General features: G+C 55.2%; 4 protein-coding genes across 12 annotated transcripts; 3 read left to right on the top strand and 1 right to left on the bottom strand.

The window, feature by feature from the left end:
- The first annotated feature begins 6,020 nt into the window (after nucleotides 1–6,020).
- On the top strand, nucleotides 6,021–9,466 carry Metrn (meteorin, glial cell differentiation regulator). Its single transcript, XM_050134868.1, has 4 exons — nucleotides 6,021–6,256; nucleotides 6,462–6,862; nucleotides 7,682–7,741; nucleotides 7,824–9,466. The coding sequence occupies exons 1-4, from the start codon at nucleotides 6,159–6,161 to the stop codon at nucleotides 8,138–8,140; spliced, it is 876 nt and encodes a 291-aa protein (XP_049990825.1). The 5' UTR covers nucleotides 6,021–6,158; the 3' UTR covers nucleotides 8,141–9,466.
- Nucleotides 9,467–10,570: 1,104 nt separating this feature from the next.
- On the top strand, nucleotides 10,571–12,540 carry Antkmt (adenine nucleotide translocase lysine methyltransferase). Of its 2 annotated transcripts, XM_050134904.1 has the most exons (5): nucleotides 10,582–11,021; nucleotides 11,378–11,482; nucleotides 11,564–11,704; nucleotides 12,064–12,114; nucleotides 12,268–12,540. In XM_050134904.1, exons 1-5 carry the CDS (start codon nucleotides 10,860–10,862, stop codon nucleotides 12,496–12,498), a joined length of 690 nt encoding a protein of 229 aa, XP_049990861.1. In that variant the 5' UTR covers nucleotides 10,582–10,859; the 3' UTR covers nucleotides 12,499–12,540. The 2 variants fall into 2 exon arrangements, with proteins under 2 accessions (XP_049990870.1, XP_049990861.1); XM_050134913.1 differs by lacking the exon at nucleotides 12,064–12,114 and having other exon boundaries at nucleotides 10,571–11,021.
- On the bottom strand, nucleotides 12,492–16,738 carry Ccdc78 (coiled-coil domain containing 78). 7 transcript variants are annotated; one of them, XM_050134812.1, is made up of 16 exons: nucleotides 16,601–16,738; nucleotides 16,421–16,478; nucleotides 16,009–16,176; nucleotides 15,679–15,795; nucleotides 15,510–15,621; nucleotides 15,183–15,299; nucleotides 14,972–15,019; nucleotides 14,792–14,883; nucleotides 14,624–14,702; nucleotides 14,414–14,539; nucleotides 13,976–14,151; nucleotides 13,763–13,844; nucleotides 13,527–13,606; nucleotides 13,009–13,075; nucleotides 12,837–12,937; nucleotides 12,492–12,746 (listed from the first exon to the last, which is right to left on the bottom strand). In XM_050134812.1, the coding sequence occupies exons 3-16, from the start codon at nucleotides 16,059–16,061 to the stop codon at nucleotides 12,635–12,637; spliced, it is 1,362 nt and encodes a 453-aa protein (XP_049990769.1). In that variant the 5' UTR covers nucleotides 16,062–16,176; nucleotides 16,421–16,478; nucleotides 16,601–16,738; the 3' UTR covers nucleotides 12,492–12,634. The 7 variants fall into 7 exon arrangements, with proteins under 7 accessions (XP_049990769.1, XP_049990779.1, XP_049990794.1 ...); XM_050134822.1 differs by lacking the exon at nucleotides 16,601–16,738 and having other exon boundaries at nucleotides 15,510–15,596; nucleotides 16,421–16,558; XM_050134837.1 differs by lacking the exon at nucleotides 16,601–16,738 and having other exon boundaries at nucleotides 14,792–14,862; nucleotides 16,421–16,558.
- Nucleotides 16,739–17,063: 325 nt separating this feature from the next.
- On the top strand, nucleotides 17,064–19,353 carry Haghl (hydroxyacylglutathione hydrolase like). Of its 2 annotated transcripts, none has more exons than XM_050134894.1 (8): nucleotides 17,064–17,216; nucleotides 17,501–17,565; nucleotides 17,648–17,765; nucleotides 17,852–17,960; nucleotides 18,041–18,144; nucleotides 18,323–18,424; nucleotides 18,614–18,693; nucleotides 19,235–19,353. In XM_050134894.1, the coding sequence occupies exons 1-8, from the start codon at nucleotides 17,112–17,114 to the stop codon at nucleotides 19,269–19,271; spliced, it is 720 nt and encodes a 239-aa protein (XP_049990851.1). In that variant the 5' UTR covers nucleotides 17,064–17,111; the 3' UTR covers nucleotides 19,272–19,353. The 2 variants fall into 2 exon arrangements, with proteins under 2 accessions (XP_049990851.1, XP_049990840.1); XM_050134883.1 differs by lacking the exon at nucleotides 19,235–19,353 and adding an exon at nucleotides 19,018–19,223.
- The last annotated feature ends 84 nt before the right edge of the window (nucleotides 19,354–19,437 follow it).

Here is a 19,437-nt window from a genome sequence, read left to right on the forward strand (position 1 = left end):
CTCTCTCTCTCTCTCTCTCTCTGTGTGTGTGTGTGTGAAAGGTCACTGGCTTGGAGCTGACCAAGTAAGCTAGGCTGGCTGGTCACTGAACTCCAAGGATAAGCCTGTGTTTTCCTTTCCAGTACTGAGAATACAGTCAGTCACATGTCACAAAGTTCAGATTTTTTTTTAAAGATTTATTTATTATGTATACAACATCCTGCTTCCATGTATGCCTGCACGCCAGAAGAGGGTGACAGATCTCATTATAGATGGTGTGAGCCACCATGTGGTTGCTGGGAATTGAACTCAGGACCTTTGGAAGAGCAGCCAGTGCTCTTAACCACTGAGCTATCTCTCTAGTCCCCAGTTTTTTGTTTTTAAATTTTTAAAATTTGGATCCAGGGATCAAACTCAGGACCTTGAGCTCACAAGACAAACACTTTATTAACTGACTTCTCTCCAAGGCCTTGGCTGGTTTTTAACGTGGTGAATCACTGTTCTTCTAGCGGGGCCTTGAGTCCAGCTAGTCATAGTCAGGACAGGGCAGGCAACTGTGCGGCTGGGACTGGAGTGTCACCATCTTGCCTGGATATGGATCAAAGAAGGCGCACTGACATGGGACAGAGATGAGTGTGGACACTGAACCATCAGAGGCTGTCCTTCCCACTCATCTAGTCATTGTCCTTGGACAGGTAGCCAGTGGGTGGCAGGCGGGGATCTTGGGCAGAGGGTGTTGTGCCTTGGCTTGGGCTTTATGACGAACACATGAAGGGTATGAGGGAGGCCTAGGCACACAGTGGTCCTGGAACGAGTCCCAGAAAGTGGCCCTGTTTTTGAGAAAACACCAATGAGGACACTTAGGAGATTACTGCATACTGGTCTGATGGGGCCTCTCCTGCCCCCCCCCCCATCAAGGGACCCACCTGTTTCCCTCTACCTCTGCCATCCTCCCCAGGTCAGGCACCTGTTTTTCTCATTCATGGCATCAGCAGCTTCCTCCTTACTGGTCTCTCCCCCTCCCCGCCCTGTTTCCCCCAGGGTTCTCAGGGGTCAGTTGGCATGCAGTAAGGGGCCATCTCTCCTAGGCTGCGTCCTCTCTACTGTAGTCTGGAAGACCCTGGTTCCTCGGGCTCTGTACCAGTCAGGAGTATACAACCCTCATCTGCAGCTCCTCTCTCACCTGGCACCTCACCTGGAGCAGCCTCTTGTCACCTGCCCCTGAATGAATTTGACTTTCAGACTTGGCAATCCTTCCTAGGAACTTCCATTTCTACATCTGCCCACAACACCAAAATCCTCCTCGTCTCAGCCTGGGCCTACTGACTCTCTGATGGTACAGTTACAGTGGGCTGGTGGCCACAGAACCCCTAGAGGGCCAAGGTGGGGTTCTCTGGGTGCCCAGCAGAGCATAGGGGAGGTGCACACATACACACGTGGTCAGGGAGGATAGGGAAACTGGCTTTTGAAGCACCTTCTGTCAAGGACTCCTGCTCGCTTTTGGAGAACAGCTTATGCCCTGAGAGAAGTATATCAGACAAAGTCCAACTGGCCGTACATGCGATTTTTCATCTCTGAAGAATATGAGGTGGCGTGTGGGACCAGTTCAACCAGGATGCTCTCTTCCTGGGTTAGTCTTAAGGGACTGATATGGGAGTATCTATGAACTTGGCTCCTAAGGACACATGGAGGGTCTCTCAGTGGAGCACCCCTCACGTGAAACACCTGCACCTGGAGGACCCCTCACTTGAAACACTCTCAACTGGATCATCTTTTAATTGAAATGTAATTAACTGGAGTGTTCACATCTGCAGCATCCTCACCTGGAGGACCCCCTCATCTGGAATACCCTCGATGGGAACACCCTTAAACCAAAACACATTTAACCGGAGAACCTCTCATCTGCAGCACTCTCCGTGGGAGCACTCACTACCTGGAACCCTTCTGGCTTGGAGCACCTCTCTTTGAAGACATCCCTCATCTAAAACCACCCCCACCATCATTACCCTTACCTGGATGTCGGAGCACAGAGGACTGTCTCCTGTCTAGACTGCTGGGGTCCAGCTCTACAGTGATGGGGGACTCTGTGGGCCCAGAAATGCTGGCACATTTGGCTCAGAGACAGAGGGCTGAGGGAGCACCAGGGGACCCCTCCCTGGGCCTAGAATGACGGCTCTACACCTGCTCTAAGTCTTGTCACAGGAGCTCCTCAGGCATGTCCTTACGAGGCTCTCATGCTCCAGAGACACATGGCTGGGTCACATCCTCCTCAGGCTGTTCTCTTCACCGAACGCCTTCTGGGAAATGTGACTGGGTTCTAAGGAGGGATGCCTTGAATATTTTAGCACAGTACCGGTGGTGAGCAACCCCCTCAAGGACAAAGTGAGTCATCCTGGGGCTAGATAGGAACTTTGTGCCCCTGATCTTCTCTTCTGTACCCTCTTTTCCCACCTCTCCTTCCTTCACTTACCCTGTGCCCCTTTTCATTCTTCTTCCTTTCCCCACCTGTACCCCCGGGCCTCCTTTTCCTCCACCCTGTCCCTGCCCAGAGTCAGAGGCTCGAGAGCACTGGAGAGAAGCAGGTGGACAGCTGTCCTCCGACTGCCCAGATGACAGGGTGAGGGCACCAAGGTTCTCTGGTGGCCTCTGCTCTGGCCTGGCCCGCCTCCTGTCAAGGCTGAGGATGACTCAGGGCTCAGCTGTCACCTCAGCAGCACGCGTCGCCTAGTGATGGCGGTCTCCCGGCAACGGTCGTCTCCTAGCAATGGGATATTTTCCCCTGGCCCTGGCTGGAGCCAGTGGCTATTTTTAGCTCAGCTTCAAATCAATCAGCAGCTGCATTTTGGGCTCCTCAGGAGATGCAAGGTGTTGCAGGGTGGTCTTCTCAACAAATGAAAAAACACAGAGATAGAAACATTAATGCTTTGCCCCCCTTGAAGTGCTAAGCTGAAGGTGGATGCCGTCAGACCTCATGGGAATGGGTGGGCACTCGAGACTGCTTGGGAGCTGGCAGCTATGATTACGTCCTGGATGATGACTGCATCACCCTGAAGCTGCCAAGGTCCAGCTGAGTACAGTAACCGAAGGCAGTGCCCACAGTAGGAGCCACTGGTACTCTTTCCTGGGTCCCCGATATCCCCTGCTCATCGGTTGTAGGAACGAACTGTCTTCCTTATTCATCCGGCATCCTCATCCGTGCTCAATTCTAGCCGTAAGGGTCTTGGTGCCACAGGTTTATCTAGAGTCAAAGAAAGCGTCTCTGGCCAGCTACATCTAGTAGCCACATGGCTTCAAGTGAAATTTGAGATCTGTGAAGAGGGGAGCCTTGGGCAGGCGGGAGACTTATCGTCCTTTCTAGTTTTTCTCACAAGATCAGGAAGAAACCTAATTTCATCCACTTCCAGTAGTAGACCTACTGGGAGCTGATCCTGCCTTTTTTTTTTTGTTTATTCTGTATACAGTGTTTTGCCTGCATGTATGTCTGCAGGCCGGAAGATGGCGCCAGATCTCATTACAGGTGGCTGTGAGCCACCATGTGGTTGCTGGGAATTGAACTCAGGACCTCTGGGAAAGCAGTTCGTGCTTTTTACTACCGAGTCATCTTTCCAGCCCGAACATGCCATCTTTCCCATTTATATTTTGTGGTTGTGTTTGTTTAAAGCCCCATGGTCCTGGGGCCATAGTCTCTCTAACCTGTCAATTCTCCTCTCGTGAATCTCTTTCCCAAATGGCCTCCTTAGATGATGGCCCACTCACTGAGTCAACTGCATGTCTGCCATCAGCTCTCCTGTTGGATGCTGGGGCTACCTGTCCTCTGCTCTGCTCAGGGTTCAGCACACTGTGGATATACCATCAATGTCCTCAACCTGCAAATGCCTGTGTTATGGGGACAGCCATGGCTGGAGGTGGGCAGCCTGAGCGGTGACAACTGAAGCCTCTGCTGCTACCCACTGCATCCCATGAGGTGCAGTACAAGGCCCTGGGGAAGCTAGGACAGGAAAAAATCTCTCAAGATGGTTTCCAGCTTGGACAACCCCTGTGATGGCTACTCTTGGTTGTCAACACGCATGGGAAGAGAGAACCTCTCTGAAACTGGCTTGCTCATGCCCCATGTCACCATTAGAGGGCGCCTGCAGACTACTCTCTGCCTCAGAGACTTGTTCTGAGGAGACTTCCAAAGAATGACCAAAGTGCTTAGGCCTGGACATCCACGGTTGACCAGGTGTCCTGTGTCCTTCTGTAAATGCCTTGGCATCTGCTATACTTTCATCAGGCTGAGTGATATTTTATTATGATTTATTTTTTACTTTGGTGTATGTATGTGTGTGTGACCATAATGCACATGCACGCGAATGCTCGTGCCTGTGGAAACAAGAGTCATCTAATCCCCTGAAGCTGTTGTGATCCTCTCCATATGGGTGCTGGGAACACAACTCAGGTCTTCTGCAATTGAAGTAATGTGTTTTTAACTACTGAGCCATCTCTCCAGTCCATTTTATTTAGTATTGTTTGTTTTAAGACAGTTTGTTTTTGTTTTTGTTTTTGTTGCTTTGGAGCCTGTTCTGGAATTTGTGCTGTCAGTCAGACTGGCCTTGAACTCACAGAGATCCTCCTGCCTCTGCCTCCCAAGTGCTGGGATTAAAGGCGTGTGCCACCACCGCCCGGCTCTTTAGTGTTTCTTACAGGACACATACGCACTTCAAGAAGGCTCTGGTTAAGCCAGGCGGTGGTGGCACACACCTTTAATCCCAGCACTCGGGAGGCAGAGGCAGGCGGATCTCTGTGAGTTCGAGACCAGCCTGGTCTAGAAGAGCTGGTTCCAGGACAGGAACCAAAAGCTACGGAGAAACCCTGTTTCGGAAAAAAAAAAAAAAAAAAAAGAAGGCTCTGGTCACCTTTACCTTTGACTATTATACCTTCTTTTGACCCCCTTGTCCGGAGCAAGAAGCCAGCTGTGCCACCTATTGGTCCTGGCCAACTGGAGGGTTTCAAAAGGAACCAGGAGGACAGAGGATACAGAGGTAGAGTCCTGGAGTTGGAAAAGAGACCCTCAGGGACTTCCAAGGCTTCCCTCTGACTTCAGTCCCCTCTATCCTTCCAAAGAAGCGCTTCTCTTTGGTGGGGGGTGGAGGTTCAGATTGTGTTTGTTTTTCTTTGTTTTCTTTTCCTTCTAGGAGGGTCCCAGGTAGCTCAGACAGGCCTTCAACACACTACTTACGCCTGTCCAAGGCACTCCTCCCTCTACTTCCTGAGTGCTGTGATTAGAGGCACGACCCTAATCAGTTTAACATTATTATGAAGATCAAACCTAGGGTTTCACGCCTGAGTGGTGGGCACTGTATAACCTAGCCCTATCCCCAGGCCTCCGGCTATCTTTGAGATTCTGTTTCAGCTGTTCTTGACTTTGGCAAGGGCAAGTAATTCCAGGCTTTGCTTCCAGTCTGTGAATCCCCAGGCAGGTCTCCACGGTGATAGAATTTTTCATGGTATTTACTTAATGTGCAGGTGGCTCTGAAAAAGCATAGTGCAGGAGGAAGCCCACCCAGCCCACACTGCTCCTTCCATAGCTAGCCGGTGCTTTTCCTCTTACCCAAATCCAAGTCTTGGCTTAGTTTCATCACGCAGGCCCTAGGCTAGTCAGGACCCTCTGCACCTTCCATTATGGAACGTAGGGGCACAGGGGTTCTAATTCCTCTTCCCTGGAGTACCAGCAGCAGGGTACCAGTGTTCAGATGTTGGCTGCAGACTCCCTCCACTCGCTCTCTCAGGAAGGGACAATCCTACTGACGTCCAGTGAAAGCCAAATGAATTGAAAAGCTTTCCAGATTCTAGTCGACAGCGACTCCCACCCACTCGCCAAAGGTTCCAGGGTACTGGGGATTGCCCAAAGGGGAGAGAGGACCGCTACGTACTCCATCCCAGGCCTGGACCGCGCTCCCGCCTTCAGTCCGCCCCGCCCCTCCGAGGGCACTGCTATTGGCGGAAAGTTCTGGGGCTTGTGGCGATTGGTCAGAGAGCAAAGGCCCCGCCCCCTAGTCCGGGGAGCTCAAAGGGGTTTGCGCAGAGGGGTCGCCGGTTGTGGGGACGCGCCGGGCCTGGCGGCCGCACCGCGGACTACTCGCGCTGCGGCCCCGACCCTCCCGGGGCAGCAGCCCGAGGTCCCGGCGCGTCCCCGAACCATGCCGGTAGCCGTGCTTCTCTGCGCGCTATGCTGCGGCCTCCTGGCCGTCTCTGCTCGTGCCGGTTACTCCGAGGAACGCTGCAGCTGGAGGGGCAGGTACGTTCCCCAGGAGGGATTGTGGGGTGGGAAGGGGTTTTTTCATCTTGTATTGGGGGCCTCCCTCCCACTGGGAACTGAGGTGGCATAGACCTCAACGTCCTGTTCCACAGAGTGGACGCAGGTGTTGGTAGCTGCGGGAAATGGGGTGAACCGCCTAGGGGAACAAGGGCCACCCGCCTGAGAACCACCGTCCTGTCCTCAGCGGCTTGACCCAGGAGCCCGGCAGCGTGGGGCAGCTGACCCTGGATTGTACTAAGGGCGCTGTCGAGTGGCTGTACCCAGCCGGGGCGCTGCGCTTGACCCTGGACAGCCCCGATCCGGGCACGCGGCCCAGCATCGTCTGTCTGCGCCCAACGCGGCCCTTCGCTGGTGCCCAGGTCTTCGCTGAACGGATGGGCGGCAACCTAGAGTTGCTACTGGCCGAGGGCCCAGTCCTGGCTGGCGGCCGCTGCATGCGATGGGGTCCCCGCGAGCGCCGGGCCCTTTTCCTGCAGGCCACACCACACCGCGACATCAGCCGCAGAGTTGCTGCCTTTCGTTTCGAGCTGCATGAGGACCAGCGTGCAGAAATGCCCCCCCAGGCCCAAGGTCCTGGTGTAGATGGTGAGTGACCAGACTGACTGAGGAGAAGGTTGGTGTCTGGAAGTGGCGTTCTAACCAGGTCTTGACACCCCGCTGCACAGAGGGTCCATCCGTAGCTTGACAGAGACCATTCCGTTGGAGAGTATCTTCCAGGTCATAGGGAGGTGGATTGGGAGTACTTCCTCCTTTTCCTCCTCCCCAGGGTTCATTTTAGGGAAAGAGCAAGAGGGAGCAAATGCTGGAGAGGCCAGCCTTGGGCCTCTGGTGTCTGGAGGTTGGGGGAAGGGGTGAACTGGGGTAGAATCAAAGCCTATGGCCAGAGCTGTCCAGGGCTCCCTGGCCTGGTGGTGACCTTCCTCCCCTCCCCCAGCCCAGCCAACAAAAGTCCAGTGTGCCTCTTCGTCACCATGGAGACGCCTGCCCTGCCTCCCTGCAGGGCACCAGGCCCAGTGCTTTGCTCTTCTGAATCTTGCAGCCTGACCCTGCAGGGGATGGCTCTCTCACTGTTCTGTCCTAGCTGGGGAACCCCGGAACCAGAGTCCACCAGACTGTTGTGCCACCCTAGCTGGGCTTGGGAGGCAGCTCTGAGAGGTCATAGAATGTTGTTTGGCATTGGTATGGGTTTACGAGATGGGTGTGCAAGAATGTGCGTGAGGCATCGAGGTGTCCGTCAGTAGGCATGTGCCTGCAGGGTGCACCATGACTCCTGCTGTCTTCAGGCTGTACGGTTGCTGGGAGAAGGGTTTAACCACCAGTTCTGGAGCCTTTGCCTGCTGGGAGGAGCTGTGGGCTTGTGCTGAGAGAGCACAGGCCTGGCTGATGACCTGCCTTGCATGCTAGGTGCCTGCAGGCCCTGCAGTGATGCCGAGCTCCTTCTGGCTGCATGCACCAGTGACTTCGGTGAGTATTCCTGTTGTGGGGGAGCTTAGAGTCTGGCCTACATCCCCACATGCCCACCACTAGCCCCCGTGTCTCTTCACAGTGATACATGGAACCATCCATGGGGTCACCCATGACATGGAGCTGCAAGAATCAGTCATCACTGTGGTGGCCACCCGTGTCATCCGCCAGACACTGTCCCTGTTCCAGGAAGAAGGCTCCGAGGGCCTGGGCCAGACCTCCATTCGTACCCCATTGCGCTGCGGTGTGCGTCCTGGCCCAGGCTCCTTCCTTTTCATGGGCTGGAGCCGATTTGGTGAAGCCTGGCTGGGCTGTGCTCCCCGCTTCCAAGAGTTCAGCCGTGTCTATACAGCTGCCCTTACAGCCCACCTCAACCCATGTGAGGTGGCACTGGACTGAGAGACCTGGGAGCAAGTCCCTGCCAGACCTTCTGCTGGGAATGGGGTACTGGGGAGGGGTGGTAGGAAGGGTGTGGTTCAGACAGCATCCTGGTGCCCGCAGTGAGTTGATAGAATACTAAATAACTGGATGACACCAGCCACTGTAGACTTGGTCTTCTGTGACACACCCAGCTCTGCTCCGGCCTCCCTTTACTTGCTCTCCCCTCTGTTGCCCTCCTAGCCCTTCTTCGCCTGCCTGCCCTGTTGACCCGGCTGACCAATGAGTCTGTTTTCCTCTAATCTAGGGTGCTCCTGGGACTGAGTGCAGAAGTGCTGAAAATCTCAAGACTTGGGCTACTTGGGGTTTTTTAGATGGCCTGGGGGGCAAGCAGACAGACATCACCTCCCGCTCTGCACGAGGTCCGTTAGGGAGGAGTGCTGTAGTCTGGCGGTGTGCCATTCCCCTCCATGGTCGTTGTGAGCCGTACAGTCATCCTTGGCCTGGTCCCGCCCTTGGGGAAGAATGAGCCCCTCTGTCCGGAGGCCCCTGCGACGTGCTGAGCATCCAGACATGGCAAAGCGCCTGCAGGGTGTGGGGTCTCCATTGCAGGATCCCGCTTGTTCGTTTCCGGCGGGATAAGTGCACAATGGGGTCTCTAAGGACTGCTTCCCGCCGCTGGCCCCATTGTTGCCGTCCCTGCCTTCCTCCTGGGCCTCTTTATTTTGTAAAGGGCTAGTGAGACCCTGGACAGACAAAGCCTGTGGCCTGAAAGCCCTTCAGTGAGGTGTGCACTAGGTTTCTCAGGCTCCAACCAAGCACATTCCTGCCACTTCTCTCTCATGGCTCTGAGAAACTGCTTCAGCTCCAGTGCTGAGTGGAGTGTAGTGGGGGTCCAGAAATGGCTTTCTGTCCTTGTATGCCCTCCCTTTTAAGACTTTCATCCACCATCAGTCCCAGTGGGCTGTTCATTCTTTGGTAGGAAACAGGCTGGGAGAGGGGCAAGGCTGGGCAGGGACCAGACATACAGTTCCTTGCTCCAGGCTGTGCCAGTTGAAGGTACCTGGTGGTGACACACCCTATATAGGCCCTGGAATGGCTACCTTGGAATGCTTATAGGCAGATAGCTTAAATCACACCTGTGTATTCTGGGGGTGGGCAGAGAGCGTGCCACCAGTACTTAGCCTGCCTGCTTATGGAGTGGGAGGGGCGATGAGGGCAAGAGATCGCTCCTGGAGAGCAGGTGATGCCATTTTCTTCCACCATCTGCCTCTGAACTGGCTTCCTGCTACTTGCTCTCATTTCCCCAAACCCCATGAAGTGCTAAGGGCTTACCCTGGCACCTGGGTGTAGGGGAAGACTGGGCCAGTGGCCTCATGTTTGCTCCAGGGATCAAGTGATGAGACCCCCAAAGTGGAAGCAGGGACGGGGGAGTGGTGTGTGGGAGCAGGTGGACGAAAATCACAGGAGCTAGCCTGGGAAAACCTGTGTGGACCAGAGGACTGGGGGGTGGGGAGCTCTGTGTGGGTGCCAGTGTCAGGTAGAGTTGCCAGCGCTTTTCTGGGCGCTTTAGGCAGGAGCAGCAGACAAGAATAGCTGTGCTCAAGCAACCCTGTCTAGAATTCAGGGTGTGGGAGGGGGAGGGCCACGCTCCAGTTCTCCCAGTGGCCAGATTCTGAGCTGGGTAGAGCAGAGCCTCTCTCCACAGACTACACATACTCCTGCTGTCTTGGGACACCCGTCCTCCAGATTGTTTTGGAGGAAAACATGGAGGTGGTCTTGGGCACACTCAGTTTGGAAGTCATCACGGTCTCTACTAGAGATAGTTGAGGAGAATCAGGCCAGGACTGCATAGACAAGGAGGAACTGACATTTACGGCCATTTGGCTTTAATGTGGGTGGTCGGGGTCCAACAGATTGACTCAAGGCTCTATCTGTTTCCATGCAGGGCCTTACTAGGAGTTACTCAACCCTTTATTTTTGAAGGAAGGAGATCTTCCGGGCTCCTGGGCTGTCTTTCACCCCAGGCTGGGCCAGCTGCCAGCACCCAGCCTCTCGCATCCGGCCCCCTCCCTCCACACTCACTAGAGAGCCTACATCTGTCTGTATCTACCCGCCCCTCTCCTTCGACCCCAGAACACCCTCTATTTTCCTCCTAATTGTCGTCACTGTCGGAGTGAGTGGAAGGATGTCCTCCGTGGGTTGTTTATGGGTGTTTGGTAGGCTTTCCGAAAGCCTTGGTCAGCAGAATCCACAAGAGAATGACTTCCAGTTACAGTGGCCCTGGTTTTAACCCGGGGCTGCGGGGCTGCACGGGAGGAACGGTATGGCCTCGGGGATCCAGACCAGAGATTCCTTATAGTTGTCTGCAGGGTAGACCCAGAGGCTAGCCGCTGTAGATCCTGGACCGTAGACCCACGAGGGGCCAACTTTCTACGGCTCGCCTATCGCCTGGGTCATTGGGACTCGATTACCATCACCCGGAACCCACGGGAGGGGCCACGCCCGGTTGGGCGGGGAAGTATGAGTGACGGACGGGACGGACGGTCCCCCCCTCCACTTCCGGCGTTTGATACCGGCTTCTACTTAGACTTAAAGCAATCGTTACCGCGACTGGGTTAGGCGCAGAGCAGAGAGACTACGGCTCAGGCCGGCGGTAACCGGGAGGGCAGCCGCCTCCCCTGACTGTGGAGTGGGGGGGGCTTGGGAGGGACGGCTCTGAATTGCTTGTCTCTCAACCATGGATCACGACGACCCGGCCGAGGCGTTGACTGCGGTGCGCGAGAGGCGGCCGAGTTTGCTGGAGCTATTGCAAGTGGCGACAGGCTCCGGGTTGGTTGCCTACACCGTGTGGGCGCTGCTTCTGCAGCCGGGCTTCCGCCGCGTGCCTCTAAAACTTCAGGTGCGACGCGGGACCAAAATTAGTGCGAGATGAATGGGCGGGATTAAGGCTGCTGTAGGTGGCTTGTAAAGATGGGCGGAACCAATTACAGTGAGGAACCACATGGATACGCGGAGGGGTGGAACTAATATTATGTTGCAGGGCCTGGGCCTGTCGTCATGACCAAGTGTATATAAATGAAGCTAGGATTGAATTACTGACGGGTTATGGGCAGTGGTGTGCCAGGAGGGTGGGTGGGGCAGCACTGGGTGTGGCAGATAGCTAAGGAAGGAAAGCTAGTAGGCACGCAAAGGTCTTCAACCTGGTGCTTCAGTCTGTGCGACTGTAGCCGCAGACCCACCAAATTCCTTTTTCAGGTGCCCTACATTGGTGCGAGTGCCCGACAGGTTGAGCACGTGCTGTCGCTGTTACGAGGCCGCCCTGGAAAAATGGTGGATCTAGGCTCTGGTGATGGCAGGATCGTAAGGCCTGTGTGTCTGTTCGTTGTCCCTTCGTGGTTGCCCCTTCCTTACATCCAGGTCCCACACTCTTGGCTCTCATAGGTGCTGGCGGCCCACCAATGTGGTCTCCGTCCAGCTGTGGGTTATGAGCTGAACCCATGGCTTGTGGGACTTGCACGGCTGCATGCCTGGTGGGCTGGTTGTTCTGGGAGTGTCTGCTACCATCGGAAGGATCTCTGGAAGGTAACCTATCAAACTTCATTTTCTTTTTTTTTTTTTTTAATTTTATTTTCTTTTTTTTTTCTGAGACACAGTCTCTAGTCCAGGCTTATCTCAAACTCACTATGTAGCCCAGGATAACATTGAACTCCTGCCTCTACCTCCTGAGTGCTAGGATTATAGGCCTGCACCATCAGACCTAGTTTATCCGGGGCTTTGTATATGTTTGGCAAGCACTCTACCAACTGAGTCACATTCCTAGCTCCAATACCTTTATCTCCCAGATTTCTTGCTCTGAGTGCTATCATACTGATACCTGGGTGGGCTGGAGGCCAGAGCTCGGTGACCCCATGCCTTCCAGCTCCTATCTTTGTTTCCCACAGGTGAGCCTCAGAGACTGTCACAATGTGTCTGTGTTCCTGGCCCCCAGTGTGGTAGGTCTTGGGTCTGCTGTCCTGCTGGGAGGTCAGGGCTACAGTCTTGGCTCTTGGCTGTTCTGATGCTTGGAATAGGTTCTGGGCCTACATGGATGGGGCAGCTTTTTCTTACCTGCTCTTGTGCCCCCCTCCCTCCTGTTCTTCTTACAGCTCCCACTGCTGGAGGATAAGCTGCAAAAAGAGCTACCTGCAGGGGCCCGTGTAGTATCTGGACGTTTCCCCCTTCCCACCTGGCAGCCTGTAGCTGTGGTGGGTGAGGGCGTGGACAGAGTCTGGGCCTATGATGTCCATGGTGCTGGGCCAGCTGTGTCTTCTTGTGGGGTGCCCATCAAGGCCATCCCAGAGTCCAGTTCTACCTCCCTTCCTAGGACTTTAGGTTGACAGGCTGGTTGACTGGATACAATAAAGACTCTGTGGGTTCAATCCTGACTTATCACTCTATGGGATAGGGTGTGCAGCAGATGCCGTGCTGGCTGTGAAGAGGTTTGATTTGTGCTTCCTCTGGGAGACTAGTTAGCTAGTGACTCTGGGTCCTTGGGCGCCGGGGCCTAGAGGAAGGCATAGCTTCTACTCCCTGGGGATCTCCTGTCTTCACCAGCTTCCTCAGTCTCTGGATTTCCTGCTTGTACCTGATTGGGATTATCAGACCAATCACGTGTGTGGCCATGGGTTCTTTCCCTTCCACCTAGACCAGGGCCCTGGGGTCACACCCAGCTTACCTGCCCAAGTGCTGGTCCACATACTCCTGTAACTCAGAAAGCTGCTGTTCCGCCATGGTGGCCCGGACCATCAGCTGTGCCCGCTCTCGTTCTAGCTCTACCTGGTGGAGGAATGAGCCATGAGCCAGGGCAGGGTGTAGGGAGGGGGTCCCCATCCTTCCTTGCCTACTACCTGGGTGTCCTGGGAGAAGTCCCGCAACTTCTGCTGGATTTGGGACCAGGATGTAGTATCGCGGGCCCTGTGAAGGGAGGAGGGCAGGAGGAGCAGTTTCCAAGGTAGGCATAATACCTGCTGTGTGGTGTTAGGACATTATAGCACTACCTGGGGCCCTGGAGCATCTGTACCAGCAGAACGCTCTGGCCAGCGCAGTGACTCCAGTCTACTGGGTGCCTCCCCCCAGTCCCTGGGAGATGATGTCTCAAGAGATTATAGAGCTGGTATAGAAGCCCAAATCTAGGGCTGGCCATGTCATCAGACTTTGCTTCCACCAAGTTTCACCTATCAGATGCTTAACAAAGTAGCCATCCAATTTTCCTATGATTACCAGTGTCCCCCATACAAACAGAGTCCAAGGGATAGGAGAATCCCAGCCAGCAGCAAGGGTTGGCGGAATCAGTGAAGGATGTGCAGCTTCTGGCTCTGTCTTCCTGACTCCTAGACCTCCCATATACCAACAGGAGGGCACTCACAGTGGCTGTGACCTTCCTTCCTTAGAAGTTGCACCAGGTCCTTTCTCGGGGCACAGTAGCAGTGTCCTGTATCGGCCATACTGTAAAAGCACATGGTGGGGTCCCTTGATTGACTGAACAAAGCCAACTGCTCCAAAGGCTCTGAGTTTGGGATGAGGCCTGGGGGGAGTGCAGGGGCTCTGGACTTAAAGGCAGTTTCAGGCAGCAGGGACAGGGCACCTGGGCCCCAGCCTTACCTTATCCTCCCTTTGGTGGCTGAGTTCAGTGGCCCAGTGCATGGATGATGGCTCCAGGTCGATGGCTGTTGCAAAAGTAGCCCTGGGAGTACCACGTGCCCTGTTGGGATCTATGTGTGCCTGGGACTGCTTCTGTGGCACACTGAGCCACAGTGCAGCTCATATGGGGCCACCTCACCTCACCCTGGGTGCCTAGGACAGGGTGGAGCCCACCTGCAGGTGGATAGTAGCAGCTCCTGCCTCCGGCTCAGATCCACCAGGCGCTTGCGGTAGGTCCGGGCCGCTTGGGCCAACTGTTGTTCTCGGCTCCGGTGTGCGGCCCGAATGTCCTGCAGAGTGGCCTCCAGGAACGTCTGAAGGGCTGCCTGACCTGTACTGTTGGTGGTCTCCTGGAGGAGATTGGATAGGATGGAGCTAGGGTTGGGGCTCGCTTTGGATTAGGTTAGGCAGTCAAACTGTAGGAGTTGGGCTTGAGTTGGGCAGGCTGGCACTTGACTGGGCCCAACCTCACCTCCTACCCCAGCTGACTGTGCAGGGGCCTGGCACCACAAAGTTCCCCATATCTGCCTGCCCAGCACGCCCAGGCCAGGCTCACATTCCTCAAGACTCAGAGGCCATTCCGACTGCCACAGAACCTGACAAAGTGCTCACCACTGTCTCTTTGGCGTAGCGCTGCAGCCGGACAGCATACTCCTCATTCAACTTCTTCAGCTGCAATTGCAGCTGAGCATTTTCAGCTTCAGCCTGCTGGAGCTGATCCTGACAGGTTGACAACACCTGGGACATACAAAGGGCTCTGGTTCTGTTTGTAGGACACCCTCCTGCTAGATCTTGAGGTTCATAGGGTGGGCAAACCCTCACCATTGCTTGGGCAGCCAGCCGCTGATCAGCTGCCCTGGCTTCCTCTTGGGCTCTCTGCAACTGCCAGCCTAGGACTGCCCTGTGGACACAGTACAAGCACAGCTAGGCCAGGACTTGTGACCTTGTAGGCCACTGGGCACTGCTTGTTCTAGGCGAGGTGAAACTCACACTCGTGTCTCCAATGCCTGCTGTCTGACTCTGTGATGCTCCAGGACCAAGTTCAACTCCCCCTGCAGCTTCTGCTGGTGAACAAAAGCTGGCTGTGTGAGAGACAGCAAACTCTGGAACCCCCCACTCCTCCACCACCTACCCCCCCACCCCCCCAGTGCTAGGTGGCTGTGTACTCACATTGTTCAGGGTCTCAGGCTCAGAGAGTCTGTCTTGCTTGAGCTGCACCTTTATGGTTAGAAGGGAAGCAAGGGGAGGGGAGGGGAGGGAGGAGGCAGCAGATACTTGTTTCACTGCCCCTGTGGAGGTGCCCAGCCCAGCTTTATACGTGCTCATGGTGATCTGGACTCTGTTGTAGGTGACACATTCAGGCTTGGGCTTCTCCACTGACCTCTTGTGGTGGCACCTTGTGTTGCCCTGGACTGGCTGCTGGTTGGACTCCATGTCCCCTGCAGTCACCATTTCCATGCAGTTCTAGCTCTAGCACCCGACTTTCCAGTCGAAGAACCTGTGGACATCAAGGGTGAGCAGGGCTATTTGCTGGACCACTGCAGGAGGCTGGTATTCATGCAGGAGCAGATGCACAGGGCCAGGTAAAAGCCCACAAAGTGCATATTTATTCCTGGGCACCTGAACTCCTTAGTGCTGCTTGTCCTGGGTGCACACTCTGTTCCTGGATGCACCCAGGCTGACACACATAGCTTGCTTGGCTACTCACTTCCCTCTTCAGCTCGAAGACTTCAGCTTCATGCTGCTCACGAAGGCGATGGGTTGCAATCTGAAGGTCAACCAGCTCCTTGGAAATCTGTGGGTAACCAGGGCGAGGGATGCTGCCAGTGGCTTTGTGGGCTCCCTGTTCCTACAGAACCCCACAGCCCCACATTTACCTGCAACTGCTGCTTCTCACTCGGCTCTGGATCTGTCTGATACTCTCCCTCCAGGCCAGTAGCCCAGGTGGGCTGTCCAGAAACCCTTGGCAGCCAATCCTCAGTTCCTGGAACAACCTGGGAAGGCACCCCCACCCACACACACACATTTAGGTGGGTCTCCAGCCCGGGCTGTGGACCCCACTCTTATAGAGGCATGACGTTCCTCTTGAACAAGGTCAGCTCCTCCCCTGGGCAGGAACAGACACAAGATCCAGGGACTTCTTCCCTTCTGGTCTGTGAAGGAAAGGAAGGACCCCAAGGCAACATCCGTGTCCTGGAAAGACTCACATTCTCTGTGACTTGAAGTGGGGCACCTGGCCTGGGGCCTGGGGCTGCCACATACTCCATAGTGGAGAGGAATCCTGGCTCGGGATCTGTCTGATCGTGGCCTGCTTCCCGGCTGTTGCTGTGAGTGTTGCCAAGGCCTCTGTTGACCTTAGAGACTACCCATCCTGCCTACAAGGAAGGACAAGGCCGTTCAGTGCTCACGAAGAGGGGAGTGCTCAACTCCTTGCACCTTCCACTCCTTCATGGCGGCCCCATGCCATCTGGGAAATACAGAAAGGCAACCAGTTTATTTCAGGCCAGTTGGATCCAGAAGTGCAAGACGATGCCAAGCCTGTACTGCAATTGTGGGCACTATTTGTCTTTATGTGGGATGTTCTGACCTCCTGCAGGGATTTGTAACTCAGACTCTTACCTATCTTCCTGTGTCAGCAGAACTCACACCAGCAGGTGAACAAACTGGACACACCCGTCTGTCAGAGAGAAGCAGACATAATCAGGGGCAGTAGACCGCACGAACTAGCTCAACCTGGGCGCCAGGAAGGATAAATTGGAAGAGGTGCCCTTTATTGATGCTGGGTTGGAGCACGCTCACCATCTCACACTGTGCTCTATCGGTGCCTGCATTCTCTTTTGCGCATGCGCAATTCCTGCAGTCGTTTCTCAGGTCTCAGCAGCACTCAGGGTCGCGGCCGGAGAGAGGGAGAGTGTGGTGGGCAGCGGCTACTATCTGTCAGGGACGCTAGACTGGCGGCTTATGTGTGGGTGAGAAGGGAATGAGGTCGACTCAGACCTTGGGGGTCTCACTGTAACTGAGAGAGGCGGGGCCTGTGAAGGATGGCAGAACCAGGGGCGGAGCTAAGAGAAGCCGCATTGCTGTGTAACTTTTGGGGGAAGGTGAAGTTGGTACAAGGGGCGACGGCCCCTGAGTTTTGGATCTGAAGTGGATCCTCTGAGAAGATCTTGGGCAGCGGAGCAACTCTTTCTTTGTACCCCCAGTGTGTGTGTGTGTGTGTCTGACCCACCTCATACAGCTCAGGAGAAGGGATTCACTAGGCTGGGTTGCCTCTTCTGGAGAAGGTGTGGACTGGCTGAGGTCTGCGACCATGAAGGTCAAAGTCATCCCGGTACTTGAAGACAACTACATGTACCTGATCATTGAGGAGCACACACGGGAGGCAGTGGCTGTGGATGTGGCTGTGCCCAAGAGGGTGAGGACCGACAAAGGATGCCATCAAGGGATTCCCTGCCACTCTGGTTGGAACAGACCCGACCGGACCCCTATAGTTTTATGTCATTTGATGTATTATCTTTGGGCTCCCCTAAAGTTACAGCTACCTTTGATGTTCCTGGTGCTCCAGTTCTTGTAATTGTCTGCTATTTCCCCTAACCCTTGCTGCTCTGAGTCCTGGGCCTGCCTGTAAAACTAAGCCCTGAAACTAGTGTTCCAGTATGGGATGGGTGGCCCATGGCACTACACCTCCATCCTTTCCAGCTGCTGGAGATTGCAGGCCGCGAGGGGGTCTCTCTGACCACGGTGCTGACCACCCATCATCACTGGTGAGTAGAGGGTATGTGTGCAGGCCTAAAGCATGTTCCTTCCCTAGCACCCCGACTTGACCAGGCCCCTGCACTTTCACAGGGACCACACACGTGGAAATGCAGAGCTGGTGCACCTGCAGCCAGGACTGGCGGTCATGGGAGCAGATGAGCGCATCTGTGCACTAACCCGCCGGCTGGCACATGGGGAGGAACTTCAGGTAAGTATGCACCCAGAGGGGGTGGGGAGGGTCCTGACCTGGGCCTGCCTACCAGTCCTCACAGGTCCAATGCCTCACCATCGCAGTTTGGGGCCATCCACGTGCGATGCCTCTTGACGCCAGGCCACACCTCTGGCCACATGTGCTACTTCCTGTGGGAGGATGAATGCCCGGACCCACCAGCCCTCTTCTCTGGTACCTTGCAGCCTGGACTCACCCACTTATGCAATTCCGCTGTGCCCTCCCTACCCCTTCTGACCCTCTTTCCTCCCTAGGGGATACTCTGTCAGTGGCAGGCTGTGGCTGGCATCTGGAGGACACTGCCCAGAAGATGTACCAGAGCTTGACCAAGACCCTAGGCACCCTGCCACCCCAGACGGTGAGAGAGCCTTCTGTGGAGTTCACATGCTTGGTACTGGAGTTTTCCCTGGTACAACCTATGCTTCTATGACTGTCCTGCTTTGGTAAAGTTGATATGGATGCTAGGTTAGGGGTGCGTGCCTGTCCCTCCCTCGGTTTGGAGCTATGTATGTTCACTGAGCTCCCTCTTCTTACAGAAGGTGTTCTGTGGTCATGAGCATACGCTGAGCAATCTTGAGTTTGCGCAGAAGGTGGAGCCCTGCAACAACCATGTGCGAGCCAAGCTGTCCTGGGCCCAGGTGCATCCATTTCTGGCTCCAAAACAGGGGTGGGAGCGGTAGTCTTCCTGAAGTTTGGGGGAAGTTGGGGAGAGTCAGAATGACACCTCTGCTGGCTCCAGCTGGCTGGAGACCTGTCACCTGCCCTAGTCTCCCTGTGGCTGGTCGGCTGTCGGCCCAGCGGTGACCAGGGGCCTGTGCTCTTTGCAGAAGAGGGATGATGATGACATACCTACCGTGCCTTCCACACTGGGCGAGGAACTCTTGTACAACCCTTTCCTGAGGGTGACGTAAGTATGGCTGTGCCCTGGGCTTTTCTGTGGTGGGGCCTGAGCCATACCAGTGGGTGGGGCAGCCTCAAGAGGCTATGCACACTGCCAGCTGGAGTCTCCCCATGGAGTAGTCTCAGGACTAGCCTGGCATCCTTGGGGCCTCTTTGGCAGTCATTTGGGTAGTTAGTAGTATCTGGGGACTATTTATTGAGCTGAATGTCCCTGGCACCAGGGAAGGGCATTTGTTAAGGGCCCTCTTCCTTCCATCCACTGCCCTGCTGGGCCCCACCCCTATGGGCAGCTGGCCAGCCCCACAATTCCCCAGCATACTCTTCCCTGCAGAGAGGATCCAGTTCGTGAGTTCACAGGCCAGGTGGCACCAGCCCAGGTCCTGGAGGTGCTCTGCAGGGAGTGAGCACGCTTCCAGCTCGCTCTGGAGCCACCACAGCTCCAGGTTCGGGCACTCCTGGCCTTGCAGTGGGGACTTCTGAGTACACCCCAGGAAAAATGAGCCCTGGGTGGAGCCTGCTTGTCTCCATACCCCTTCCCCTGACCTCAGGCTGACTGGAACCCTGGCCTCCAGAACATTCCTCTGAGGCCCTGCCACCCTGCTCTGAAGAACCAACAAATGGTGCTTTCCTTCTCTCTACCACTCATGGGGCCACACAGCGGAATTTCTGAAGGGGCTGTTGTGGGCCCTGAGACATACACGTCCTGGGGACCGAGAAGGGTGAATAAAACTTGGCAAGGCCCAGTGTGGTG

The sequence above is a fragment of the Alexandromys fortis genome, unplaced genomic scaffold (genome assembly GCF_014885135.2).
Source record: "Alexandromys fortis isolate MF-2015 unplaced genomic scaffold, M_Fortis_MF-2015_v1.1 scaffold_29, whole genome shotgun sequence".
NCBI lineage: Eukaryota > Metazoa > Chordata > Mammalia > Rodentia > Cricetidae > Alexandromys > Alexandromys fortis.